Source organism: Lepus europaeus, chromosome 14, assembly GCF_033115175.1.
Source record: "Lepus europaeus isolate LE1 chromosome 14, mLepTim1.pri, whole genome shotgun sequence".
Classification (NCBI taxonomy): domain Eukaryota; kingdom Metazoa; phylum Chordata; class Mammalia; order Lagomorpha; family Leporidae; genus Lepus; species Lepus europaeus.
The window spans coordinates 25,620,088-25,641,875 of NC_084840.1; the positions used below are offsets into that span (position 1 = coordinate 25,620,088).

General features: G+C 42.2%; 1 protein-coding gene across 8 annotated transcripts in view; it reads left to right on the forward strand.

The window, feature by feature from the left end:
* Window positions 1-21,788, forward strand: part of RCOR3 (REST corepressor 3) — a 58,258-nt gene that overhangs the window by 18,608 nt on the left and 17,862 nt on the right. For all 8 annotated transcript variants that reach the window (XR_009867916.1, XR_009867915.1, XM_062210291.1 and 5 more), the window contains 2 exons: window positions 11,846-12,064; window positions 15,511-15,588. Coding sequence is in view for 6 of the 8 variants with exons in the window: in XM_062210291.1 (XP_062066275.1) it covers window positions 11,846-12,064; window positions 15,511-15,588 (297 nt within the window). In the remaining 2 variants the exon portion in view is untranslated. The remainder of the gene's footprint in view (window positions 1-11,845; window positions 12,065-15,510; window positions 15,589-21,788) is intronic.

Sequence of the window (21,788 nt, forward strand, 5' to 3'; positions counted from 1 at the left end):
TTAACATATAGCATTAGTAACATGATAGGTTTTTTCTATTTAACAGTTCTTTTCTTTTTTTTCCTAAATAAACCTTTTATTTAATGAGTACAAATTTCATAAGTACAACTTTAGAAATACAGTGATTCTTCCCACCATACCTGCCCTTCCACCCCTACTCCCACCCTGTCTCCTCTCACCCATTCCTTGTCCCCTTCTCTATTAAAATTCATTTTCTTTCTTTCTTTCTTTTTTTTTTTTTTTGACAGGCAGAGTTAGACAGTGAGAAAGAGAGACAGAGAGAAAGGTCTTCCTTCTGTTTGTTCACCCCCGAAATGGCCACTACGGCCGGCGCACTGCACCGATCCAAAGCCAGGAGCCAGGTGCTTCCTCCTGGTCTCCCATATGGGTGCAGGGCCCAAGCACTTGGGCCATCCTCCACTGCCCTCCCGGGCCACAGCAGAGAGCTAGACTGGAAGAGGAGCAACCGGGACAGAACCAGCGCCCCAACTGGGACTAGAACCTGGAGTGCCGGCGCCTCAGGTGGAAGATTAGCCTAGTGAGCCGCAGTGCCGGCCTAAAATTCATTTTCTTTTTTCTTTTTTTTTTTTTATTTTTTATCTTCTTGATAGGCAGAGTGGACAGTGAGAGAGACAGACAGAGAGAAAGGTCTTCCTTTACCATTGGTTCACCCTCCAATGGCCACTGCGGCCAGCGCACTGTGCTGATCTGAAGCCAGGAGCCAGGTGCCTCTCCTGGTCTCCCATGCGGGTGCAGGGCCCGAGGACTTGGGCCATCTTCCACTGCACTCCCAGGCCACAGCAGAGAGCTGGCCTGGAAGAGGGGCAACCGGGACAGAATCCGGTGCCCCGACTGGGACTAGAACCCGGTGTGCCGGCACCGCAGGTAGAGGATTAGCCTATTGAGCTGTGGCGCCGGCCCTAAAATTCATTTTCAATTAACTTTATACACAGAAGACCAACTCTGTACTAAGTGAAGATTTCAACAATTTGTGCACACACCCACACAAACTGTTTGAGAACAAGTCTTATAGTTAATTCTCATAATACAACTCATTGAGGGCAGAGGTCCTGCATGGGAAATAGGTGCACAGTGACTCCTATTGTTAATTTAACAATTAACACTCTTACGTATGACATCAATGATCAGCCGAGGCTCTTGATGTGAGCTGCCACAGCTATGGAAGCCTTTTGAATTCACAATCTCCATCAGTATTTAGACAAAGCTATAAGCAAAGTAGAAGTTCTCTCCTCCTGTCAGAGAAAAGTACATCCTTCTTTGATGGCCACTTCTTTCCACTGCGATCTCGCAGAGATCTTTCATGTAGGACTTTTTTTTTTTTGCCACAATGTCTTGGCTTTCCATGCCTGAAATGCTCCCATGGGCTTTTCAGCCAGATCAGAATGCCTTAAGGGCTGATTATTAGTTCAGAGTGCTAAATTATATTTGTTTTTACTTGTTTGCCAGGCAGAGTTACAGAGTGGGAGAGAGATCTTCCTTCTACTAGTTTGCTCCGCAGATGGCTGCAATGGCCAGGGCTGGGCCAGGCTGCAACCAGGAGCCAGGAATTACAGCTAGGTCTCCCACCTGAGTGACAGGCACCCACATATTTGGGCCATCTTCTACTGCTTTCCTAGATACATTAGCAGGGAGCTGAATTGGAAATGGAGCAGCTGGGAACTGGTGCTCATATTGGATACCAGTGTCACAGATGGCACCCCATGTGCTACAACGCCAAAAAGCTTTTTTGTCTAATGGTTTAGGAGGTAGTAAAAGTCAATACTACTTAGAGGTTTTTGAAATTACGGTAATATCTGGACTTCAGTCAGCCAGTGGTTTAAATAATGTTTCTGGTTAACTCATCTACTCAGAAGTGTGTAAGTCCTACAATGACCCCTCGTCATCAATCCATAGAAAAGAAAGCCATCCTTAGATGTTACAGTGTTAGGTATGAAGTGAAGCTTTATGGTTTTGTTATCTAGTTTTTCATGAAAGTGTTGCATTGTGCCACATTCAGAAAGCAATAGCCACAGTGTCTCAGCAGTAAGAATTGAACGCTGCCTCGGAGAACAGATGGGAGAATCTCCAACCAGAAAACCACTCACACTCCTCGATGCGGTGATGCTAGTGATCACTTAAAGTCAGTAAGAAGAGGTTACATTGATAGCACACTTGTTTAATACAGCAAGGAATTGACTTCATTGTAAACAAGTAGAATGATGATAGAGGCTTGTAGGTACAGGCAGCTGTGGACTAATGAAAATAACGTTTTTTAAAAGATTTATTTATTTATTTATTTGAAAAGCAGAGTTACACAGAGAGAAGGAGAGGCAGAGAGAATGAGAGAGAGGGAGGGAGGGAGAAAGGTCTTCCATCCGTTGGTTCATTCCCCAGATGGCCACAGCGGCCAGAGCTGAGCTGATCCGAAGCCAGGAGCCAGCTTCTTCCATGTCTCCCACGTGGGTGCAGGGGTCCAAGGACTTGGGCCATCTTCTGCTTTCCCAGGCCATAGCTGAGAGTTGGATCGGAAGTGGAGCAGCCAGGTCTTGAACCAACGCCCACATAGGATGCCAGCATTGCAGGTGGCGGCTTTACCCACTATGCCACAGCGCTGGCCCCGAAAATAACATCGAAATTGGAGACAGCAGATCTGAATTGATCTCAGATTTCCTTTCATCTTCAGACACTCAGTGCCATGGCCTATTCTGGTCTGTCAGTCACCTCCTTAAACTCTTCCATCAATAAAGATTTAAAAATCTAGCTCTATCTCAACATTATATTGACTAATTTCTTTCTACTGCTTAATATTCTGGAATTCATTGATTCCTTCATTTTTCTCTCCAAATCTGCCTTATCTTTGCTTCCTAGAATCATGGGCCCAGTGATCAACTTCAATTGCTTTTTTACCTATTTCTCCAGTACTTTAATACCCCATTTGCTTTATCCTTCCTCTAAAACTTCCCTAGCTCTATAAACCCGTAATGTTGATCAGTTGTTACTCTTGGTCTGAGAGGCACAGCAGGAGAGTATGACACAATTATGTACATTATTGCTACTCTAGTTTTCAGTCTCAGCTAGACCTTAGTGCCTTTCAGTGTTTAACCTCTAAGTCTCAGTGTTGTCACTGGTAAAATGAAAATACTAGGATTTTTTTTTTGAAAATCAAAGATTCTCAAAAGGTTTACCCAGGACGTGGTAGATCTTGAATGTAAGTTGTGTTTTATTTTCTGGCCAACTGTTTTGAGCATTCCTTCCTTTCTACACATCACCTGACACTGCCTCACCCAACACTTGGCAGATGACTTCCTCTGCTTCCCAGGGGGAATGCGAAGAGAAGCTCCCTGAAATTCCAGCTCTTCGGCTCACCTCCCTGCTCCGGTTCTGCCCTCCTCTTAGTGTGTTCATACTTAGAACACTGTATCCCAGTTACTGCATTTGCCCACTAAGCTGCGAGCTCTCTGAAGACAGGGACTGAATGATTTGGTTTGTATCCCCCAGCACTCTGCACAGTACATCGTGTATGGTAGATTTTCACTACAGTCTTGTGCCTCTGTCTCATAGTAAGCAGAGTCCCTTCTCTTGTTCTGTACAGTGTCCTGCTTGTTTGATCCTGTCCATCCCTTTATCTCTGTTCTGGAACTTTCTCCATCGGTTATTCTTTCTCTTTGCTATATTTCTAATCTTTCCACTGTAATCCAAAAGTGTGTTCAAGTCTTCTGAATTTAGCAACATAGCTGTCTCTTAACCAGCCTAGAAAAAGCCATATTCCTTGGCATAACATCACTGTCGAGTTTGCTTCGCTTGGGCTTCTGTTTCTCTTTTCACTGCTGGAAGAAGTTATCAGTGACCTAACAGCCACATCGAGTGATCAGTTTCTCACTGTATTCTACTTGTGTTTTCTGTATCATCTCATGTTATTGACTCTCTTTTCTTCCTGAAAATCTGCCTTTGACTTTGTAACACCATCTTTTGATTCTTGTCTACCTTTTTAACCATTGCATATCAATTTTAGTGATATATTTTTCTCTCTCACTTTCTCTGTTCATTTTGCCATGATTATTTTAAACTCTCTCTCAGATAACTGAGATTTGTCCTCTTTATCCTTTTGGCTGCCTTATTTTTAGGTTCTCATCTCGGAGTTATCACGAGTATTTTCTCTCCTATCTGTGCCTCCAGACTTCTCACACCACCTTTCCCAGTCTGTTGACTACCCTGCTGCTAAAACAATCTTTTTAACAAAAAGAAAACAGTATTTACTTGAAAGAGTGACGGAGAGCGTGGGAGGTCTTCCAGCTGCTGGTTCACTTTCCATACGTCCTCAACAACCAGAGTTGGGCCAGGCCAAAGCCAGAGCTCCGTTCCAGTATCCCACCTGGACGATCCCATGTAATTGTGCCAAGTAAATTGTATCCGAGTAATTGGGCCATCGTCTGCCGCCTCCCGGTGCTTTAGCAGAAAGGCATGTTTGAAGCAGAGGCAGGAGTTGATCCCCAGCACTGGGATGGGGGATGTGGGCATCCCAAGCCATGGCTTCACCTGCTGCACCACAACACTCACCCCCAACATGAAAACAAAACTGCTTGAACCCTCTAAGGCTTTTGCTATAGGGTAAAACACAAACTCTCCAGCTAGGCACTCTATACGCCAGCTTCTATTTTTCATATTTAGAATAGTTAGATATGTCTCTGAGTTTTATCCCATGGTCATGGGATGTTGGTCCCTTTTTCTGGAACTCTTTCTTCCCAAATCTGTCTGCTCTTTAAGAGCAAGAATTGTGTCATGCCTGTCTTTTGACTTCCAGAACCAGTTACATAGTAAGCATTTTTTAAAGAGTTATTTATTTATTTATTTATTTATTTGAAAGTCAGAGTTACACAGAGAGAGAGGTCTTCCATCTGCTGAATCACTCCCCAGTTGGCCGCAATGGCCAGAGCTGCGCCGATCCAAAGCAAGGAGCTGGAGCTTCTTCCAGGTCTCCCACAGAGGTGCAGGGGTCCAAGGACCTGGGCCATCTTCTACTACTTTCCCAGGCCATAGCAGAGAGCTGGATTGGAAGTATAGCAGCTGGGACTCTAACTGGCGCCCATATGGGATGTCGGCACTGCAGGCAGCAGCTTTACCCACTATGCCACAGCGCTGGCCCCTATATATGTCTATAGCTGCTTTTGCATGTTGTTAGCTTTACATAGGATGTTTTACTTTAACTTTTTTTTTTTAATTTATTTATTTTGTTTGAAAGACAGGGAGAGGAAAGGAGAGGTGGGGAGAAAGATATCTTCCATCTGCTGGTTCACTCCCCAAATGGTTACAAACAGCCCTGGCTGAACCAGGCTAAAACCAAGAACTCTGGGCCTGCCACATGGGTGGTGGGGGTCAGGCACTTAAGCCATCTTCTGCTGCCTTCCAGATGCATTAAAGGGAGTCGGATCAGAATCATGTCAGGCCACAAACCGGCGCTCCCATTTGGAATGTTGGTGGTGTAGATTGCAGCTCAGCCCACTGCACCACACTGCAGGCCCCTATTTTAACTTATACAAATTGTGAGTTACACACACTATCAACTATATGCAGTTTAAAGATAATTTTAAAAACACCATTGTGTTCACCACTGAGCTTAAACAACAGAAGTCAGGGGCCAGTGTTGTGGTGCAGTGGGTTGGGCCTCACCTGAGACGCTGGCATCCTATATGGGTGCTGATTTGAGTCCCGGAAGCTCCACTTCCAACCCAGCTTCCTGCTGATGTGGCTGGGAAAGCAGTGGAAGATGGCCTGAGTGCTTGGGCCCCTGCCACCCATTTGGGAGACAAGATGAAGATCCATGCTCCTGGCTTCGGCCTGCCAGCCATTGTGGCTGCTTAAGAAGTGAACCAGCGGATGGAAGATTTTTGTCTCTCCCTCCCTCCGTACTCTGCCTTTCAAATAAATAAATCTTAAAACAAAAATCATGTGTACCTGCATACACCTCCCTTCTCTCCAGAGGGAACTTCCTTCCTGAAATTTATTAATTACTCATTTCCTTTTTTAAAAATTTTATCATCTATCCTGTATCTACATCTATATCTATCTGAGTTGACTGTTTTTGTCCATTTCAAACTTTATTCAAATGGATTCATATTATATGTATTCTTCAGTACTTTTTGTTTTGGAAATTAATTTTCAATCTGTTTTACACTGTTCCATTGTGCACATATACTCCAGCTTAATCACTCTTCTGCTAGTGGACATTATTGCCAGTCTTTTATGGTTATGAGAAATGCCAATATGATCATGTCCGAGGTACATATGTGTAAGAGTTCCTCTGGGACCACAGTTCTCAGCTAGGTATAGCATTATCCCGATGAGCAGCATTTAGAAATTATAAAGGTGTTTTTTGTCATGATGGTAGGGTACCATTGTCAGGAAAGAAGGATGACGTTGTCCTGAAATACACAGCACAGGTTGTTCCATCAAAAATCACAAATGACATAGTAAGTAATATGGCCCCAGAAATATTTGTTGTGTGATTACTGTATTTTAGGATATAGCCTATTTTAGGATACAGCTGGGACTTGAACCAGTGCCCATATGGGATGCCGGCACTGCAGGCGGTGGTTTAACCTGCTGTGCCGCAGTGCTGGCTCTGATGGCAGATTATTGTGTATAGTTGGCATACTTCCATTGGACTGCGGGAGTACTCTGTCCGCTTCCTTGCCAGTACTTCATATGATGAGACCTGTAAAATGTTACAAATCTGACAATACAAGATGATACCTCATTGTGTTCTCAACTTTATTCATCAGTTTACTAATGAGATTGAACATTTTTCCATCTTTTTTAAAGATTTATGTATTTTATTTGAGAGAGAGAAATCAATCTTCCATCTGTTGGTTCACTCCCCACATGGCTGCTACTATAGCCAGGGCAGGGCCAGTCTGAAGCCAGGAGCTTCATCTGAGTCTCCCGTGTGGGTGGCAGGGGCACAAACACTTGAGCCATCTTCCACTGCTTTTCTCAGACCATAGCAGATAGCTGGGTGGGAAGTGGTTTATGTTTTTACTATTACATACACACACACACACACACATACATATATATATATATATGTATATGGCTTTTATAAACGCATAGCTCTTTATTCTGCTCTTCTTAGCATTTAAATAATCTTTGCCTATCCTGTACTATCTCCTCTACTCTAATTTTACAGTAAGACTTGAAACTCTGCGGGTAGATTCCACTGTTTGGCGGTTTTTCTTAAGGAGTGAACACCTTGGCCATTCTTGAGACTGTTGTTCAGCTTGTCGTGGTCTAGGATAACCCTGTTAGACATTCCCCTGAACTTACCAACTGGGGGGAAGTGAAACTTGTGTAATTCATTCGTAGATTATTTTGGATTTCCTCTGTAGAGATTTTGTATTACCTAAAAATAATGGCAATTTTGTTTCTTTTCCATCTTTACACTTCTTGTTTCTTTCTTTACTGAACTGGTTAACATCACCAGTATAACCTTGAATAGAAGTTATGGTAGCAAACTTTTTTTGAATTCTTTATTTTGAAGAGAATGATGTTTGTGTTTCAACATCAGGTAGGGTGTGACTGAAGGTGTCTGACTCATTCACATCGCTGGTAACGGATGCTGGCTGTCAGCTGAGCAATCCCATGTGGTCTCGCCAGCCTGGTGGTCTCTGAGGAGTCTGCCTTCTTCCCATGATGGCTGGTTTCCTTCCACGTAATTAATCCCCAAAGCACTGAGTAGAAGCCACGCAGCTGTTGCTGGCCCAGCCCTGGGAATTACTCAGTGTCACTTCTATTATATTCTGTGGGTAAGAGTCACTAAACAAGGGGAAGTGGACCCCTACTTGTCATGGCAGGGGTGATGGGAAATTTGCTGCCGTATTTTAAACCTCCACACCTAGAATATGAAGTTCTCATAGGTGCCCTTCCATGCTTGAGGAGGACGGGACTCTGTTACAAGGTTGTGTGTGTTAAGGTCAGCCTGTCACTTCCGTGGTTGAAATCCATATTTTTACTGCTTGCTTACATGCTTAGCTTGGTTTTTAAGGAATTCTTACCTGATCAATTATTCTGACCAATTAATTATCGAAAAGTAATACTTTTATGCATCCAAGACTGGAATTCTTACATCTTGCTGCCAAATTGAGTGACCCTTTTATCTCTTGTAACAACCTCTGCCTTACAGATTCTTTTGTCTAATATAGCTCCACCACCTTTCTTCTGTTAAGTATTTGCTTGGTCTTTTTTTTTTTTTTTTTTTTTTTGACAGAGTGGATAGTGAGAGAAAGACAGAGAGAAAGGTCTTCCTTTTGCCGTTGGTTCACCCTCCAATGGCTGCTGCGACCGGTGCATTGTGCTGATCCGAAGCCAGGAGCCAGGTGCTTCTCCTGGTCTCCCATGCGGGTGCAGGGCCCAAGCACTTGGGCCATCCTCCACTGCCTTCCCGGGCCATAGCAGAGAGCTGGCCTGGAAGAGGGGCAACCGGGATAGAATCCGGCGCCTCAACCGGGACTAGAACCCGGTGTGCCGGCGCCGCCAGGCGGAGGATTAGCCTGTTAAGCCACGGTGCCGGCCTGCTTGGTCTATTTTTATGATTTCACTTTCAACATTTCTTTGTCCTTACATTTTAAGTATGTGTCATATAAGGATGATACAGCTGAGATTTTATGTAGAGAATCGTTGCCTGTTTTTATTGATCACTGATCTGGTTGGGTTTTTTGTTCATTTTTGTTTTTATCTTTTATTTGACTTGCTTTTTCTAATTGTCCTCTCCTTCAGTAGCCTACTTGTTAGAATTAAGAATTTATCTTTATTCCATTTCTTCCCTCTCTTCTACTTTGAGTTCTTTTTATATTTCTATTCTTATTATATACTCTAGAAATTTCATATCTTCTTGAAATTAAACATATTCAGCATTTATTTATATTAACTCACATATTATTTTACCCACCCATCTTACTTGACTCCTAAACCTTTTTTTTGAAAATAATTCCCTTTTTCCTGAAGTAAATCCTCTCCAACAGGGAAGGGGAACTTTTTTTTCTGGCAAGGACCATTGGATATTTATGATATCATCTGCAGGCCATACAAAATCATCAACTCAGAAAAATAACCAGCTACAGATTTTTTGGATTTTGAGTCCCACCTGTGGTTGCCCTGGAGGGGCCAGACCAAAAGATTTGCTGGCCTTACACAGTCCACAGCGCCATTGTTGCCCACCCCTGCTCTAGATGTTGTTCTTTTTTTTTTTTTTTTTTAACAGAGTGGATAGTGAGAGAGAGAGACAGAGAGAAAGGTAAAGTCTTCCTTTTTGCCATTGATTCATTCCCCAAATGGCTGCTGCAGCCGGTGCACTGCACCGATCCAAAGCCAGGAGCCAGGTGTTTCTCCTGGTCTCCCATGAGGGTGCAGGACCCAAGGACCTGGGCCATCCTCCACTGCACTCCCGGGCCATAGCAGAGAGCTGGCCTGGAAGAGGGGCAACCGGGACTAGAACCCGGTGTGCCAGCACCGCAGGCAGAGGATTAGCCTACTGAGCCACGGCACCGGCCATCTAAATGTTCTTTTAATGAGGTCCTGTTGTTCACATTTCTGAGCCTAGATTTTAAATACGTTTTTCTAGAGAAGATTTTGCATTCATTTCTTCTAAGTGTCTAAACCACTGTTAAACTCAGATACTTCGAATGTTTGGTTTGGGGTTTTTCAGGCCAGACAGATAAATTTTGGCCCCAAACCTACTTGAATGCAGGTCTGTAGCTAGGAATTTGCAGGAGAGACTTTTTTTTTTTTTTTTTTTTTTACTTCTTTCCTTTCCACAAACCAAGGGTAAGATAGGCATGGTTCAGTTTAATCATCCTCTCCTTCTGCAGAGCAGGGTTTTGTTGTTGTTGTTGTTTGTTTGTTTGTTTTTACTTCACACATTGATGGAGTTCCCCTTCCAGGACTCCGGTTTTGTCTCCTGTGCCCTGTACCTGTTGTCTGTCGACGTCTTGGCTTTTGGCAGATACCAGCTCTTGCATACTTATCCCCTGAATTCTTGCTTTCTCATCATTTCTGGCCTCTGAGGAATTTTCCTGCCAGCTTAGAAATGAATTTTAAAAGACTTTTTAGAAAATACTTGATCTGGCAGTTTTGGGGCTGCCATACTGGGCGAAGTTTCTCTGAACATCAAACCTGTCATTTGTTGCTTGAAACTGGGTTTTTAAGTAGTGGAGTAAATTATGCTTCATTATACAGTTGTTTCAGGAATTTTACTCAGAGTTCGTTTTCAAAGAATTGGATTGTTAAATCTATTCAGTGAAATGGCCTTCAACCCAGTAGACACATTTTCTAATGGATTCTTCTCTCAGAAAGACGGAACATTGCATTTTAAATCACACCTTAAGAATATTGCCAGGGCTGGCATTGTGGTGTAGCAGGTAAAGCTGCTGCCTGCCTGCCAGCATCCCTTATGGACCCTGTTTCGAGATCCGGTTATTCCACTTCTGATCCACCTCCCTGCTAATGGCCTGGGAAAAGCAGCAGCGGATGGCTTTAGTACTTGAGCCTCTGCACTTCCATGGGAGACCGGGAAGAAGCTCCTGGCTCCCACCTGGTCCGGCCCCGACCATTGTGGCCATCCAGAGAGTGAACCAGTGGATGGAAGATCTCTGTGTGTCTCTCTGTCTTGGTAACTTTGCCTTTCAAATAAAGAAGTAAATCTTTATTTTAAAAAAGAATATTGCAGATTTTAATAATATACTATGTAAGGCTTCCTGGTCATTGTTACAGAACTTTCCTGGGGTGGACTTTATGGCACAGTGGGTTAAGCTGCTACTTGAGACACCTGCATCCCATATGGAAATGCTGGGTGTGGGGCTCACCCTGACTTCTGATCCAGCTTCCTGCTCGTTCACACCCTGTGAGGAAGCAGATGATGGCTTAAGTACTTGAGTCCCCACCCCCACATAGGACATTTGACTGACATTTCTGACTCCCGGCTTCAGCCTTACCCAGCATTGACTGTTGTAGGGATTTGGGGAATGAATCAGCAGATGGAAGATCTCTCTCTCTCTCTCTGTTGATCCCCCTTTCAAACCATACTCTGTCATTACTCAGTAGCTGGACTTTTATTATAATACACACATGCACATACCCTTAAGGTGTGAACTTCTGATTTTCCCTTTAAAAAACAATTTTGCCTAACCTCTAAATTCATGCTTTATTTTATTCATAGATCTGGAGTTTAGAAATGTCAGAGTTAAGATAATTCTGTGCCCTTTTTAATCATTTGCATCATGGTTCTTTAAACAACTCAGTTTAAGCCTTCTCTTAGGATCCTATATTGGCGTGCCTGTCCTGGCTGTGCTTCCAGTCCAGCTCTGGCCAGTGCATCCTGGGAGGCAGGTGATGGTTCAGATGCTTAGACGCCTGCAACCCATGTGGGAGAACCAGTAAATGGAAGATGCATATGTTTCTTTCCCTTTCTGTCTCCCTCCCTCTCCGCCTTTCAGATAGATGAAAATAAAGAAGCATTTTTTAAAATAGAGTGAAAGTGAAATATTACCTTTTTAATCATCTGTCTAATCTGCCACATGTCAAAATTCCTAATTTGCCACCTTCTGTTTTTACTTTTAAAGAAAGCTTTATATTTAATAAGTCATAGTAATTTGGTTGAGTGGGTTAATCAAGGACATATTATATTATATATTTTCTCACTCAACTGGAGAGTGCTGTGTGTGTGTGTTTGGACTTGTACAGAATATAATTGGTTAGTAATTTGTCCATATTAATTGAAGTACCTATTAGTAGATGGTTTTCAGCTTATATGTGTGTAACAACCAAATGACCTGTTATTCTACCTTTATTCTCTTAGGGTAATGCTGAACAGCCTGTCCAAAGCAGCAAGATTGGACTTGGAAGGAGAGAGTATCAGAGTTTACAACATCGCCATCATTCTCAGCGTTCTAAGTGCCGTCCACCCAAGGGCATGTATTTAACCCAGGAAGATGTAGTAGCTGTTTCCTGTAGCCCCAATGCAGCCAACACCATCCTGAGGCAACTGGACATGGAGTTGATCTCTCTAAAACGTCAGGTATTTTATTAAAATATTTGTAATGATGCTGTCCATTTTGCTTATCCACTTTTACCTACATTTAACTTAGTTTTTACAGATTTTCTCAGCCACCTATTTATGTAAGTATTACTCTTTAATGTTTATCTTGTTTCAGATTTGTAGGGTGCCTGTTGTGGATTTGAATACCAGCACAGCTACCTGTTAGCTCAGCAATTTAAGATAAATTATCTAGGCTCTCTAGGCTTCAGTTTTCTTTTTTTTTTTTTTTTTTTTAATTTTATTATTATTTTTTTTTTTGACAGGCAGAGTGGACAGTGAGAGAGAGACAGAGAGAAAGGTCTTCCTTTTTGCCGTTGGTTCACCCTCCAATGGCCGCCGCGGTAGCGCGCTGCGGCCGGCGCACCGCGCTGATCCAATGGCAGGAGCCAGGTACTTATCCTGGTCTCCCATGGGGTGCAGGGCCCAAGGACTTGGGCCATCCTCCACTGCACTCCCTGGCCACAGCAGAGAGCTGGCCTGGAGGAGGAGCAACCGGGACAGGATCAGTGCCCCGACCGGGACTAGAACCCGGTGTGCCGGCGCCGCAAGGCGGAGGATTAGCCTGTTGAGCCGCGGCACCGGCCGGCTTCAGTTTTCTATATATAAAATAGAAGATACTTTTACGAGGTCTTCTCTTATGGGTTGTTGAGAATTATTTACAGTGGTACAGGTATATTGTGCAGTAGTGTTTGGCACATTTTGAGTGCTCATTGAATGGTGACTGCTGTCTTCATCAATATCATCATCAGTAGTAGTGGCAGTAATAGTGTAAGAGTATAATCACCATAATCAGTTGTCGGTTGAGAATCAGGATTTAAGCCAATGAACCTCTAAGCTCTAATGCTGGGGATACATCTCCTCCCTGTGTAAACCGAGGGTTGCGGTTTACTCCTCCTGTCCCCTGTTTCTTCACCTGGAAATGAGCATCGTAATACGATGGCTGGGAGGAATTAAACAAGGTGACATGTAAGTGCTTTCACCAGAGCCTGAAGCACTCACCACTTGATGATGAGTGTTGGGTCTCTGGCCTGCCTTTCTTAGTCTTTTCCTGTTTTCTGTTTGTTTTTCTCATTCCTTAAATGTAGGTGCTCCTTTAAGTCTGTATTTTCTTGATCTACATCAACCAGCCCTACATTAGATGCCAGTAACTCCTGGAACATTTTCTCAAGCTGTGACTTTTCTCCAAATCTGTAGTTCCAGCTACCTGCTGTATCTTCTCCCAAAAGATTTTTGTCCTCTGTTCTTGTGTTTTGAAACATCAAAATCTCCTCTGATACATCCTTTCCCAATATCCCTCCCGTAAGGACATATAAACCCAAATGGCAACCATGTTATCATGAGTTTAATAGCTGAAATTTCTGTCAGTCTTCTTTTTATCCCATTACTTTTACCCTTGTTTAGATCCTGATCACTTGTTGTCTAACAAAAACTGTCTTGTGGATTCTTTTTTCCACTTCTGTTTTAGCTCCATGTTTTATGTAGTTGCCGTGTTATGGTTTTAAAATGTTGTTCTGGTCAAGGTCGTGCATCTTAAAGCTCTTCATTAGTTTCTACTTGCCATCAGTAGGTTATAGTAGAGGTAGAAAGGGGTTTATATGAAGGTCATGTTAAGAAATTTGAAAATTCTTGGGTGCTGGCACTGTGGCATGGTGGGTAAAGCCATCACCTGCAGTGCCAGCATTCCGTGTAGGTGCTGGTTTGTGTCCCGGCTTGCTCCACTTCCAACCCAGCTTCCTGCTGGTGTGCCTGGAAGGGCAGCAGAGGATGGCACAAGTGCTTGGGCCTCTGCACCTATGCAGGAGACCTGGAAGAAGCTCCTTCCTTCTGGCTTTGGCCTGGCTCAGCCCTGGCCATTGCAACCATCTGGAAAGTGAACCAATAGATGGAAGATTGATCTCTATCTCTCTCTCCTTCCTCTCTCCCCCTCTCCCTTTCTTTCTCCCTCCCTCTCCCTCTCCCTCTCCCTCTCCCTCTCCCTCATCTCTGTAACTGTTACAAATAAATAAACAAATCTTTAAAAAAAAGATAACTGAGACTTAATATTTTATCTCTGTATGTCTAACAATGGCCACCTTACTGCCCCTGAACCATCCTAGCTGTCTATGTTTTAGGTGTGTTTTTAAGATCTTTGGTAAAAATAAAAATTTCAGAATCACTTAATTAGTATTTGGTTTGTGCATACAGGAGGAAAAAAAGAAACATACCTGGGGGAAAAGTAAACTAACCCAAACCCTTAATATTTTAAATGAGGACTAACAATATTGCTAGTAGTTTAAAACTTGATAAAATTTATATTGGCATAGTGTGGTTTTGCCTCCTACCTTTGTGGCCTTAGGAAAGTTTCTTAACATCTCTATACATTTCGCTTCTGTAAAATGGTTATAATAAAAGTAGAGCCAGTTCTGTAACTTTTGGAAAATTTGAATTTGTTCCAATGCAGTTAATACACTAGGAACAATTTGAACATAGTATGAATTTTGTGTTTGCTTATGTATGATTTTTGTTAGGGAAAACTATACCCAGTTGAACTGAGTAGGTGAAGGTGCACGTGTACACACACATGCACACACATATCCCTCAGACGTCTGCCAGCTATGTGAATTCTTTGTGTGTTAGGAACCACATACAGCTGGTGATAGACTTTTTCATCTGACTTCAAATAACCCTTCTACCACTTAACAATAATTCTTAAGCTGCAACCATTTTGACGCCTTCTTCCACAAGCAACCTTCAGATGTTTTACAAGGTAAATTACCATTGTTATTGTAGCACTTATGGATTTATTAGCCATTTAGGGTATGTGAAACTGTGCTCACATTTTTTTTAGTTTCTTATTTTTTCTTAATATATTCACTGATGAAGTTTTTGAGTGTGTGTCTTATCATCTTTTTCCCCATAAACCCTGTGGTTTTTATTTGAGTCCTTACATAAAACAATGACTTTTAAGAAGACTTACATTGTGTTATAGCAGAGCTGATTGTGCTTACTTCACAGGGTTTGTATGCAAATCCAGTTTACAAATCACCAAGAACGATGTTGCAGACAATAAAATATGTAGGAAATATTAGCTACCATCAACATCGTCATTCTTACTAGAACAGTTGTTTAGCTTAAACATATGGTAATGAGAACTGTTGATGAAATTCACTCTGTGTGCCTGTTGCCTTTGGTTATAACATACATTGTTAAAAGATAACTCAGAGTATGACTTATTACATTCAGAGAGTCTAAGTCTGAATTTATTAAATATTTGTAGGGCCCGTTAATATGTGTATTAGTTGAGTGAATGGTATATCACATCTTGTGTAATGTCGATTCTGAAATATTTAAGAAGTTTTTGGAATGTATCTTTTTCATTTATTGAGTACTCACTAATTTACCCAAGTACATAATCTGATTCACTTTTTGGGTTATTTTGTTTGAAGGTTCAGAATGCTAAGCAAGTAAACAGTGCCCTTAAACAGAAAATGGAAGGTGGAATTGAAGAATTCAAACCTCCTGAGGTATGTTTTTGGAGAATACATGTGATTAAGTATAGTGAAACTTTGCTCTTTGGGGTATGCAGTGTTCAGCTACTCTTTTGGTCCCATGTATTGTTAGTTGTGATATAATTTGTTTTATCTCTATTTTTTCACTTAGATCAGGGGTGGGGAACATCTGGCCTGTGGGCCAGATAAAGCTCACAAAATCATTTCATCTGCAGGTGGGACTCAAAATTCCATAAGTCTATAGCAAGATAATTTTTTAAGTTGATAATTTTGTATGGCCCTTAGCAAAGAAAAGTTTCCCCTTCCCTGATTTAGATAGTTGAACTTTTGAAGCTTGACTAATTCTGTGTCTAAGTAAAATTCTTTCTTTCCTGTCTCTAGGCATTCCTATCAAGCAGAGTAGTTGGGGAACATGGCTCTAGGAGTAGACACAGTGTATGCGATGATAGAAGGTCATCAGTGGATTTCTGGGTCCACAGCAGTGTGTGCCCAAAGCACTTTCCTGCTCCTGTGAATTGGAGGAAATAGCAAGAAAAAATCCCAAGAAAAGGAGTTTATTTTCACAAGTTTTTATTGTAATTACACTCTTTTGGCTCAGATTTCCAATTGAGTTTTAGGATGTGGACTTACATTCATATACTTTTGTCCCTGAAAATCTAAAATATAAAAAACAAGATACAGATTTTCTCAAGCCTAACTTGTATTTCAGCTGAAACCTAAATAGATATTTGATATTTGTGATGTAGCTGTAAGAATACTTAAATGCTGATAAGTTCCAATCAAGGAGCTTTCCTGAAACTCCTATGTTCTTATTCATACCCTGGATTTGAGTATGATAATCAAATAATCTCATTTCATCCTGATAGGACTTTTTTCCCACAAAATCATAGACTGAAATAGTTACGGATGAAATAATCTGTGAAGTGCTGGGGGGGGGGGGGTCAGAAGAGTAAAGCTACAGAAATAATGCACCATATGCCATCTTTTTTTTTTTTTTTTTTTTAAGATTTGTTTATTTATTTATTTGAAAGAGTTGCACAGAGAGGGAGAGGCAGAGAGGGAGAGGTCTACCATCCGCTGGTTCACTCCCTAATTGGCCACAACGGCCAGAGCTGCGCTAATCCGAAGTCAGGAGCCAGGAGCTTCTTCTGGGTCTCCCATGCGGGTGCAGGAGCCCAAGGACTTGGGCCATCTTCTACTGCTTTCCCAGGCCATAATAGAGAGCTAGATCGGAAGTGGAGCAGCCAGGACTGGAACCGGTGCCCACATGGGTTGCCAGCACTGCAGGCAGTGGCTTTACCTGCTGCGCTACAGCACCAGCCCTCCATATGCCATCTTAATTAGAATCTTTTAGAAGGGAAGACTTGTTATAAAGAAAGTGCTTTTGTTTGTTTCAAATCTTTGAAAGATGGAAAGGTCATGGAAGAAAGTGAAAAATACATAGACTGATATCATTGCAAATGTACAAGTGAATTGACAAACATTCTACTAGCGTTTATTTAAGGGCAGTATAATACAAAAAATATGAGTTTATTTTATTGCAACAAAATTATTTTACATTTTGTATTTAAATTATTTTAATTTTATATTTAATTATGTATTGAAATACATAAAAGTAAAAAATGTAAAGTTCTATAATTTCATAGTTTAAGAAGTAAATTAAAAATTAACAGCACATATTAAAAAATGTAGGAATTAGGAACTTTATGCTAACAAGTTTGAGAATTTACACAAAATATAGAAATTTCTAGGAAAATATCTTGAAGTTACAAAAGAAAAGCTGGATAATATATACTCACTAAATAAAATAAAAGAATATTTAATTATAATAATTTAAAATTAGAGAAAAATTCCTCCTTAACGTTGTATAAAGAAAAATGACAGTGCCAGTGTTGTGGCATGGCAAGTAAAGCCACCACTTGCAGTGCCGGCATACCATATGGGCACTGTTTGAGTCCCAGTTTCTCCACTTCCAATCCAGCTCCCTGCTAATGTGCTTGGGAAAGCAACAGAGGGTGGTCCAAGTGCTTGGGCCCCTGCACCCATGTGGGAGACCTGGAAAAAGCTCCTAGTTCCTGGCTTCAGACCAGACCAGCTCTGGCCATTGCAGCCATTTGGAGAGTGAACCAGTAGATGGACTATCTCTCTCTGACGCTGTTTTTCAAATAAATAAATAAATTTTAAAAGAGGGCCGGCGCCGTGGCTCAACAGGCTAATCCTCCACCTTGCGGCGCCGGCACACCGGGTTCTAGTCCCGGTCGGGGCACCGATCCTGTCCCGGTTGCCCCTCTTCCAGGCCAGCTCTCTGCTGTGGCCAGGGAGTGCAGTGGAGGATGGCCCAGGTCCTTGGGCCCTGCACCCCATGGGAGACCAGGAGAAGCACCTGGCTCCTGCCATCGGATCAGCGCGGTGCGCCGGCTGCAGCGCGCTACCGCGGCGGCCATTGGAGGGTGAACCAACGGCAAAAGGAAGACCTTTCTCTCTGTCTCTCTCTCACTGTCCACTCTGCCTGTCAAAAAAAAAAAAAAAAAAAAAAATTTAAAAGAGAAACAGAACAAAACAAAAAAGATGATCAAGTACAGTAGTATTTTTTACCTTTCCCGAATACTGCCTCATTTGATCTTTACGTAACTCCATACAAGTAGATGAGGCAGATATTATTATTTTACATGGGGAAACTAGGCTTCAGAGAGTTTAACTGACTTCTGCAAGGTCACACACAGTAAATAATGGAACTCTGGCTGTTAAACACCCTAATGGTTTTTTAATATTTATTTATTTATTTATTTGAAAAGCGGATTTACAGAGAGAGAGAGAAAGATCTTCCATCTGCTGGTTCACTCCCCAATTGGCCACAACAGCCTGGGCTAGACCAAGCTGGAGCTGGATCAAGAAGGATCCAGGAGCTTCTTCTGCATCTCCCATGTGGGTGTAGGACCCCAAGCACTTGGACCAGTCTCCAATTCTTCCCCAGGCCATTAGTAGAGAGATGGATTGAAAGTGGGGCAGCCAGTTCTTGAACTGATACCCATTATGGGATGTTAAAGTTGCAAGCTGTTAGGCTGGCGCTGTGGCTCAACAGGCTAATCCTCCACCTTGCGGCGCCGGCACACCAGGTTCTAGTCCCGATCGGGGCACCGGATTCTGTCCCGGTTGCCCCTCTTCCAGGCCAGCTCTCTGCTGTGGCCAGGGAGTGCAGTGGAGGATGGCCCAAGTGCTTGGGCCCTGCACCCCATGGGAGACCAGTATAAGTACCTGGCTCCTGGCTTCGGATCAGCGCGGTGCGCTGGCTGCAGTGCACTGGCCGCAGTGGCCATTGGAGGGTGAACCAACGGCAAAGGAAGACCTTTCTCTCTGTCTCTCTCTCTCTCTCACTGTCTACTCTGCCTGTCAAAAAAAAAAAAAAAAAAAAGTTGCAAGCTGTGGCTTAATCTGTGCTACAATACCAGTCCCCCATTTTTTTAAATTTATTTTTTTGAAAGTCAGAGTTACAGAGAGTGAGAGAGATCGTCCCATCTGGTTCACTTCCCAGATGGCTGCGACATCCAGGGCTAGGCAGGCTGAAGCCAGGAAGCAGGAACTCCATCCTGGCCTCCCACATGGGTGCAGGGGCCTACAAACTCGGGCCATCTTCTGCTGTCCCAGGTGCATTAGCAAGGAGCTGGATTGAAAGTGGAGCAGCCACGACACAAACTGGCATCCATACGGAATACTGGCATCACAGGTGTCAGCTTAACCCACTATGCCATAATGCCAGCCCCAAAACACCCCAAATTTTATCATTGTACCATCCATATGTTAAAGTTTTGGTGTTATTTTAAGGTGATTAATTGAACTCACGTGATCTGAAAAATGCCTATATGTTTTATCATCTAGAAAGTCCCTGGGATATATTTATCTTATTATTCCTATTGCTTTCAAGAGGAGAGCAATTTCTATAGATAGACTTCAAAATTGACCATCACAGGAGAGCCCTTAAAAAATTACCCTCTTACCTTTAAGTTAGACTATTCCTAAACAAAGAAAGATAATCTTTGGAATAATTACCATAGACCTAAATACGGTAACTCCACTGAAAATAAATAATTACTAAAATGCTTTGCTTATTAACTTGGTTGTATTTGTTATTTTCATTTAAGGAATAATTTGGTGAAAAAAGTCCATTCACTCCCAAGTATTTATCACCCATTTCATGTAAGGCACTGTGTTAGGCACTGAGGAGTATATGCAGAGAGAAGGGAAACATAAAGATGAGGTATATTTTCCCCCTGCTTAAAAAAAAACAACTTAGAGTCTAGATGTTCTAAGACAGATACAAGTTTTCTGATAGATTTAGAAACGAAGTGCTGCAAGAGTAGAGCTGGGCTTTGTTCATCTGGCCGGGGTGATCAGAGTAGACTTCCTGGAGGGTGGGATGTTGCATGTGAGGTTTGAAGGATCAGTGGGATTTTTGCACACACACAGAGTGGTGGGGCAGGGCATTCCAGCCAGAGTGAACAGTATGAGCAGTGGTTCATTGTTGAACAGCATATTCAAAATAGAAATCCTTGGGGACAGTTAAAAGCATTTTTAAAACTTAGTCAGCAGGTGGTCCTGAGCAAGAATTCAGTGGAAGTAAAAAAATCATCTTTTCTCAAGAGCATATTGTCTACTTAGAAAGAGGTGAGCATCGTCTATGAGATGGAGCAGGGCTTCTTTGTGGCAGGATAAGTGGGTAGGCACCAGAGTATGAAAGTCCTGTGGAAGCTAGAAGGAGAAGTTTGCCTTTTAAAAAAAGTCATACAGGAGACCCTGGAGTTTCTTCAGTATAGGAGGATGCAGTGGAAACTGTTGATTGTAGGGAAAGTATGCTGGCAGTCTCAAGCAGGATAAATTAGAACGGAAGCTTTATAGCTGCTAAGATGCTAAGTGTGTGAGTGATGAATGGTAAAAGGGATATGAGTAGAGTTGGGCATTAGTTGTGGGAATGGAAGCGAGTGATAAATCCAAAGAATGTTGCAACATAGGAAATACTGTGTTTCCTTGAAAATAGATGAGAGTGTTGGGGATGATGGTGGCATGTTATTATGCTCTGATTTGTTTTGGATGCATGTAGATAGGGAGGGACAAGATGATTAATCAGGAAGGAAGAAGAATTATAAGTGAAAAAGGGTGTTTGTGAAGCTGAGAATGTCCCATCTGTGGGTGTCTTCATGCAAAGGTGGAGTAACGTCCTTTTTCAGCAAGGATGTTAAAAGGGGTTTGCATTACTGGGTAGAGGTTTAACTTGATAACCTTTTCTCATTCTTCCAATGCAGAGGTAGTGTGAATCTACCACCAAAAAACATGGGAGGGATGTGAAGACAGATTAATTTAGTAGGGAAAGAGTGCAGTTAAAAATGCTGAATTCACTAGGGATGTCAAACAAGCAAACTCTTGTTTCTTCTAGAAGACTCTTTGGGACCTTATATATTACTGTTATAAATTGTCTTGTTTTATATTATTAAGACAATGTCATTTCAGATCGGGGTTTGCCATAGAATATACTGTATGGTACCACCTAGTGAACCTCAGTTACTATTCAGTTTTAGATATATAGGTATATTCCAGTTGTCTTCTTTAAATTGAATAAATCCTGTAAAAAATAAATATTGTAAAAGTCAACTTAGAGGATTCTTTTATAAAAACTTTTTACCGTGTTTCTCCTTCAGTCTTCCCCCTCTTCTGTTGCTCCTGTTCTGTTACACAGACTGTTTACTCCCAGACAGCTTCAGCTCTGCTTCCTGTCATTTCCACAGAAGCAGCTTCCTGAGGTTAGCATTGGTGACCAAGTTCTCATGACCACAGTTCCACAACTTTCAACCTCTGATTCCTTTGCGCTCCTCTGAGCTCGTGAGCCAAGGGATTACCTCCTCTTTCTTCTTTGAGAGGTTATGCTCTCTTTTATAACTGTTACATCCCCATCTCAACTGTAGTTTTCCTTCCTATTCATAAATACAGGTGTTCTCCAAATTCTTATCCTCAGATTTCATTTCTCTCTCCATTCTCTTGGAAATACGCCATCTTGCCACTTCACTTTATTTTTTTATTTATTTATTTATTTTTTTTTTTTTGACAGGCAGAGTGGACAGTGAGAGAGAGAGACAGAGAGAAAGGTCTTCCTTTTTGCTGTTGGTTCACCCTCCAATGGCCGCCGCGGTAGGCGCGCTGCTACCGGCGCACCGCGCTGATCCGAT